Below are 7,838 nucleotides of genomic sequence, written 5' to 3'. Positions count from 1 at the left end.
TATTACCGCGAAAACCTAAATAGAAATGTCTTAAGGTCCCTCCACACTCATGTGCGAATCGCGGCGCGAAGCCGCGAACGCGAGTGTGGAGCCTAGTTCGCTGATTAGCGCATGAGTGTTGAGGGCCCTTTATAGAGAGGCAGATAACAACATTTAGATTTTCGTGGTAAACCCTCATTTCTGAACGATATATTTTATCTATTTCCGAACGCTACCACTACGTCACAATGGTCAGTTCATGTCATGTTCATGTAGCATGGAGACTATATAAAGGAGCCAAATCTCTATGTATGAAAAGTGTCCAACAAAAAACAGTAATTAGGCGGCGCCACCATACACCGAAATACTACCAAAAACAACCTACGTAATTTGGTCGGGTTATTTGTTGCCTGATATGGTTCATGTTATACTCATGTCCCAGAGCCTAACTAGCGCCACCGGAGAGATTACGAACTATTATTTAAAGCTGAAAGCGGTCACTTTTGCAACAGTTCTGCCATAAGAGATTGGCATCCTTTCTATACCATCCATATCTCACACGAACCTACATGATATGGATGGTATAGAAAGGATCGCAATCTCTTATTTCAGAATTGTTGTAAAAGTGACCGCGTTAAGCTTTAAATAATAGTTCCTAATCTCTCCGGTGGCGCTAGTTAGGCTCTGGGACATGAGTATAACATGAACCATATAAGGCAACAAATAACCCGACCAAATTACGTAGGTTGTTTTTGGTAGTATTTCGGTGTATGGTGGCGCCGCCTAATTACTGTTTTTTGATGGACACTTTTCATACATAGAGATTTGGCTCCTTTATACAGTCTCCATGTTGGCGTCCTTTCTATACCATCCATAGTTCGTGGTTCGCTGACAGTGACAGATGGTGCAGAGGTCGAGAACAATTCTATACGCTTAGGTATATTATTATTTTTGAAGAAAAAGGCCGTTTTAAACTAAGATCTTTTACGCACATAAATTCAAACTAATTTGAAATTGTTAAATGAAACAGATGTAGTTTCAAAACATTTTATTCATGTAGGAAGCCACAAGGCCGACAAGGCAGATGATGTGACACTTGTGACTTGCGACCAATGTCCAATGAGTAGCGTTGTTTATGTGCTATGACATCGGCAGAGTCAATAGCACAATAGCACCCTTACATCTCCAGCCCCCCGAAGAGGCAGAGTTTATTTATAATTTGGTCAAAAACATAATTTAGCTTAGAAGTAGTGTAAGTTAAACATTGTTGTAGTTTTTTTATAAGAGAGCCACCCTCAATGAATACATATCAATATTTGTATGCCTTTTCTCTTGGACCTTGGAGGATATAAACAACGGAGACGTCTCGTCTGTAATTTGCTGTACAAAAAAGTCTGCCAATTTTTGCGGGGGAAGGGAACGTCAAATGTATACGTAACGTCAAAATAGCCATGTCAGATAAACGTCAGTACATTGTGTATGACCATTGGCCGACTATTTTCGACAGAGGGGAACGCCTGTTAATGGCTACTTCGTTTGGTTATACCCTCTAAGCCTTTTCTACTGACAAAGCTAGCTTGCTAGAGTATTACTTTGTTAGAGTAAAAATAAAGATTAAAAATCACATGAATAATTAGTAAATAGTAATCGGTGATGTAGTTCTTTATTTATAACAACATTAACAGTAAACTATAAATAAACTTAAAAATAATAATATTAAAAACTACAAATAAACTTAAAGTAAGGCTTTATAAATAAATACGTCCCCCAAGTCACTGCCAATGGGCAGTGTGCCCAGAACCCAGAAGACTGGCCGCATTGCCACGTTGAATGGCAATGCTTATCCTTTGAGCAAAATACTGGTAATCGGTTAAAAAGGATAATAAACAAACGTAAGAAACGGTTTATGATCACTGGTGACAGTTGAGGTCATCTGCTTTAAAGCCCTTTGGATTTGAACAGTTTTTATTGAAATCGCCTTGAACTAGCTATAGTTCCCATGATACGAAATTTGCTGGTTTTTTATTTTATTATTTTTAACTTAAAACAGTGAGTCTCGTGAAACAGCTGTCCAACATGTGCAGATAAGAAACTCGAACATTATTGTAATCGAGTTATTAGTACGTATTTTTCCATTTGTTTTTATTGAAAAAGCTTAGCCTTGTGCATTGAGGCGTGTCTTCCTCGCCAAGGTAATTTTTTGCTAAATCTGACACGGAACCAACCAATTTCGATGACTATTGTCATTAAACTGAGATGCGATATCGCTTACTTATCTTATCACGATTATGTACACAAGTGTTAAATTTGTACCGTGTAATGGACAACACATCACGTACCGCGCAAACGGGTGCCGTGCACACCTGCGGAAATTTTCTCAAAAACATAACTACCAGGAACATATGGCTTCAAAAGAGTTAACACTTAGTTTCCACAACCTAATCAAGCGAGGTAGTGTTATTTTCAAATGGAAAACACCCAATTGCCAAATAGTAAAGTGAGCACAGCTGTTCTGAGTTTCAAGTGTTTTATTTTTTGTTGTGGCTAATGTCACTTGCAGTGGCTGTTCAGATGATGCAAAGTTAATGCAATTAAATTAAATATTCTGTTTATTTTGATAATGTTGGAAGTGAAATGTTCTATTTGTCTGAAGTGGTTTAAGTACTGCTGATATCACAAATTATTATCCATAACATAATATTTGTGTTGGCTATGAGGTATGGCAGTGTCTTTTTTCATTTTTGTCTGTTTAGAAATATATCTGTGGTCTTAATTTCTGTGCTAGTTTTATGAAACCTCAAGACTCACATGAACATAGCTGCTGCAATACTATCAAAGATACACTTTAATTTTGAAGTACTGAAATAACTAAGGAGTGTTCTCAGTAGTTCTCGATTCCATACAAAACTATCGGAATGGAGAGTGCCTGGTTCTCGCCGTGCAAACTCAGTTATTATTACAAGTTATTCATTACAGTTACAGACCCATCCCATCCATCATCTGTTGTAGTTTAAACAAATGTATCAAAAGTAGCGTATCAGAACAATGTGCCAAAATTATTTCACGTTCATGTTAAAAAATACTTGACAAACGTAACGTGTGGTATGTGGAGGTATGTGTGTGTGTGTGTGTGTAGTATAATATCTCGTTTTACAAAGCTATTAGAACTTGTAGCGCATAGTCTTCTCTGCTGACTATCTGTCGCAAAATGTTTGAATTACCACATTTATGGAATAACTCCAACACCTCATAAATAAAAAATATAACATGACAACCAGCATATCATCTCTAGACTCTTAGTTCTATTGGTTAACTCGTCTCGGGCTGTCCTAATTTTTTGATGAATCATTTCATAATGACATACTACACAGTATTTACCTTTTACGTCATAGCCCTTAGGAGTTGGTGATTTAATTATGTGGGTTAAAATTCTTTTCGTTGTCTTGTTTCTGACCACTCTGTCACGCTTATATTTCTGTCTTCTATCAAATAAATAAAAAAAGTCTAGTGCTATTGCATGTCTTTCTAGCTGTAGATTATATTTTACATGAGAAAAATTAAAAACTAAATTTCATCTCATACAAAAAGCTACACTCCATCTCATTTTTTGGGGACAAAAACCAGACAAGGAAAAGAAGTAATCACAGTCCCCATCTGCGACTACATCCTCATAGAAGTCGATCAAACATTTTAACCCTATTTTCACCTCCGGGGGTTAAATTTCAAGAAATCCTTTCTTAGTGTAGCTCTACAACATTTGATATTCGTAAGTGATTCGAAATTACCCGAATACCTACTAGGCCTAGGGTACTTAAATACTTACTCTAAATACCTACTACTAACCCTGACTGTTTTTATTGGACAGGAATTGTGGGAAATTTATTGAGGGCTAAGTTTTCTTAAGCGCTTCACACACCTTACTTAATCCAGTAACTGACGACAGGGACGCAGCTATACATTAATATATAGACATTGTAAATATATCTGCATCTCACTTCTACGTATTGCTGCGTCCCTGTCGTCAGTTGCTGGATTAAGTAAAGTGTGTATCTAAAGCATTTTAAGTATAGACGTTAATTTAATTTAAATCCAAATCTCACCGCATGTGGAATACAATACAATACAATACAAATCCTCTTTATTGCACAACCTCAGAATAAATGTACATGGAAACACAAATAATATATGAAGACAGAGGTAAACAACAGGCGGCCTTATCGCTAAAGAGCGATCTCTTCCAGACAACCTTTAGGAATATAACTAGTACTAGGCTCCGGCTACATCACTACATCACTTTCGATGCGTTGGGTTTGTAACGTAGCGGTGTGGTCTTGGCAGTAGGATTTTTACTAAGGTATAAGTAACATATTATTTTGGGTTTATACGCGTATTACGAGTTTTACTTTTACTTACGCTGTGATAGCTACACTATTCAAAACTCTCAATAAATGTGACGTTTTCAACGAAAAGGTACCACATTGTCGCTTGTCGATAAGGTTGATGTCTAATTGAAGCTGTATGGAAATAGCGCCTTACTGACAAGCGACAATAAGTACCCTTTTGGTTGAAAATGGCACAAATGAATACCAAAATGTGCGCTTCAAATTAGAGAATGAGCGGTAAGTGCGCACGCATGTTTGCTTCAGATTGCGCGCCTCAAGTTGCATTCACTGTAACTTTTGTGGAGCAACCCTGGGCAACAGTAACTATCTAATGTATCAGTGTTGCTCTACAAAAGTTAACTGCGGTGTGGGTTGACCTTAATTAGCGCAACTCATGCGAGGCTCACATAAAGCGCGTAGGTTATCTACAGAAAACATGCGTACGCTCTCGCGGTGCATTTGCTGCAGATCTGGACGCACCTAAAGATTGAAAGAGTACAAAAAATTAGTAAAACAATGACATTAATTCCAGATGAGGAACTATACAGCTACACAAACTACGGCATGGACACCCCGACTCCATCGTCAGCCCAAGACTGCCTGCAGATGTTCACCAAGTTTGACTCCAACCCTGGGCCGGATTCCGACTTTGACCTGAGCCTGGCTATTCCGGAGTCGCTGTCCATTATTGAGACAGATAAGGGTGGGAAAGAAGAGACTGATGCTGTTGGTGAGTAATTTATTTGCCATAACCTCCTAAGGCCTAATGTGCTTTACAGTGTCTCCTCTTTTCAACCTGATCAGAACCTTTCATAAAACCAAATAAAGAGGAATTTCTTTTGTTTCATTGATTTCTTAAACAAACGAAATTCATACACTGATTTAAACTTTCACGATTTTTACTCATTATTATTTACAACGACGGGACTTAATCGCGTAAAATAAGTTTTAACTTTACCTCCGACGTTTCGAGGACGACGTTGTCCCCGTGGTCTCGGAGAAGACTGGCTCAAGTTGACATCAACATCTTCTAGGCGCGCGAGTTTTTCGAACTACCCGCACTTGGTCTTGTACTAGAAAACGAAATTCATCCCAATTTACCGTACAGTCGCCATCAGATATATCGGAGCGGCCAAGGTGCTCACAAATATCCGAACACGCCTCTATCAAGGCGCTAGAGTGCGTGTTCAAATATTTTTGAGCACTTGGGCCGCTCTGATATATCTGATGGCGACTGTACAACAAGGTTCAAATAAAAAATGGGATTTGTAGTGGTGGATGGTGGGCCTTACGGCGATAAATAGAACTATGGTCTGACGTTGCTTGAGATTGAGAATAGGGAACCACTACCACAATCTGAGGGTCTATCGAGAATGAAAGAACAAAATTTCTTTATCTAACGTCTCTGTTACTCTTGCTTCGACCGATAAAGAGGCAGATAGCGAATTACCGAATTCGCGTTTCCCGGTAGGTCCTCTGTAAGCAAACCGCCTTGATGCATCAATGTCATATTATTATTTTATTATCTCTGAAACTTTGTCAAAAACCTGTTAAAGGTATGTATAAGTTACTTTACGTTTTACTAAAAAGGCTAGTCCTGCACTCTGGTGGCAGAACATTGCAGTAATATCCCGTATTTCACACTTAAAAGTGGCAATGGACGGACGGACTGGCCGCATAGCTAAAATAAGTTTCTGCTAAATTCATTTTCAAAAACACACTTAATCATTGCCGATTGTACTTAATGCCCGAAAGAGTCATATAGACTCGTCAAAACGAATAATACGAGCCCAATTTTAAGGGGTCCACCAGACGGTGGTAGGCCACTACAGAGTTCCACCAACCGTTTTCTGGCTCCATCATCAGATCAGCTCGATGATACCAGATTATTGTATTGTCATCTGCATTATGCTTTGTATTCTTGCAGTTTCAAATCGATACGACTAAAAGAAGTAGGTTAAATCACTTAAATCGACTTGCACGATTTTATTACAGTATAAGTGAAGCCAATGTAAGTGTGTTAATCTCGTCACAGACGAAAGATACGACATCTTACGATATCTTGTACGTACTATTTAACAGAGTCCACACACGAAGCTGTAATGTATATTTTGGCTACTTACGATATCTTATCGCAAGGTATATTATGCCCAATGAAAGTTCCTGTTTAATATTTTAGTCGCCCAGTTAATAATAAGCCTTAAATAATACTTGTCATGAATCCATCAAAATGTTTTAATCGCAATCCGTCCCTGTCCCTTACCTGGTTCGTGCATAATTTTAAATGGAACCTGGGCGCGGGCTTGTCCAACGCTAAAAAAACAGTGTAAGTGCGCTCTCCGATAACGCGCCTTTGTTACGCATATCGATGACACATTTTAGACTGGTTCTGTAGCGTTCGACTTGCCGGCACTCAGTAACCGCAAAGACCACACAGCAATGGGAATATGTTTTCCCATTAGTTCATTTTAAACCTTATTGCAATCTCCATACAGTGGTAATTCAATAACCGGTTAAAACGGCCCTACCATTTTTTTATACTAGTAAGTAGCACGTGCGGTTTCATTTAACAATAAACAAAGGATAAGCCGTAAGGGGACTGTTTGAAATCTAAACACTATATCTTAAGATGAGCAGCTCGGCATATTACGATATATTTTGGTATATTTCGTCTCTCTCAAAATGTATGTGCTAGATAGAGAGCGATATATATTTTGGTATCGTTGGCGTGTGTGGTGCTTAACGATACTTTAAGATATTTGTCGGTTTTTATTTTATTTATTTAAGGGATATCCAATGGATAATACATCTACACAAATACATGAGAACAGGATAATTAACATTACAGATGTTTAGCCACTTATAGGTGACAACAGGTCACACATGTATATTTCAAAGAGATTATTTAAATAACTGACTAACGGACGGACGGACAACAAAGTGATCCTATAAGGGTTCCGTACCCAAAGGGTAAAAACGTGACCCTATTACTAAGACTCTACTGACCGTCTGTCTGTCACCATCAGGCTGTATCTCGTGAACCGTGATAGCTAGACAGCTTAAATTTTCACAGATGATGTATTTCTGTTGCCGCTATAACAACAAATACTAAAAAGTACGGAACCCTCGGTGGGCAAGTTCGAATCGCACTTGTCCGGTTTTTTCCTTTTGTGGTACGGAACCCTAAAAACAGTGATATGTACGTTATACACGTGATACGATAACTATCTTTATTACTCATCCAATCGGATAAGAAACCTATTGACTAATAAATATTGCAGATAACCGATACAAAATAATTACCTTACAAGTGCCATTATGCATGTCTATTGTCTTTGGCATGAATGACATGTTAAGCCCGTGTAAGTGTAATGCATTTACTTACTAATTACCTGCTGATAGACATAAGTTTAGTTTTTATATTTAAAGGAAATTAAACAAAAAAACCGGCCAAGTGCGAGTCGGACTCGCGCACGA

General features: G+C 38.3%; 1 protein-coding gene across 1 annotated transcript in view; it reads left to right on the top strand.

The window, feature by feature from the left end:
* Positions 1–2,117: 2,117 nt before the first annotated feature.
* The window catches only part of LOC134741390 (phospholipase D1), a 38,275-nt gene continuing 32,554 nt past the window's right edge, over positions 2,118–7,838 (top strand). Inside the window, exons 1-2 of the mRNA XM_063674157.1 lie at positions 2,118–2,430; positions 4,894–5,091. Coding sequence (XP_063530227.1) covers positions 2,268–2,430; positions 4,894–5,091 — 361 coding nt within the window. The 5' untranslated portion in view covers positions 2,118–2,267. The remainder of the gene's footprint in view (positions 2,431–4,893; positions 5,092–7,838) is intronic.

Source organism: Cydia strobilella, chromosome 5, assembly GCF_947568885.1.
Source record: "Cydia strobilella chromosome 5, ilCydStro3.1, whole genome shotgun sequence".
In the NCBI taxonomy this organism is placed as follows: Eukaryota; Metazoa; Arthropoda; class Insecta; order Lepidoptera; family Tortricidae; genus Cydia; species Cydia strobilella.
The sequence above is the reverse complement of the archived record's forward strand: the minus strand, read 5'-3'. Positions and strand labels throughout refer to the sequence as shown.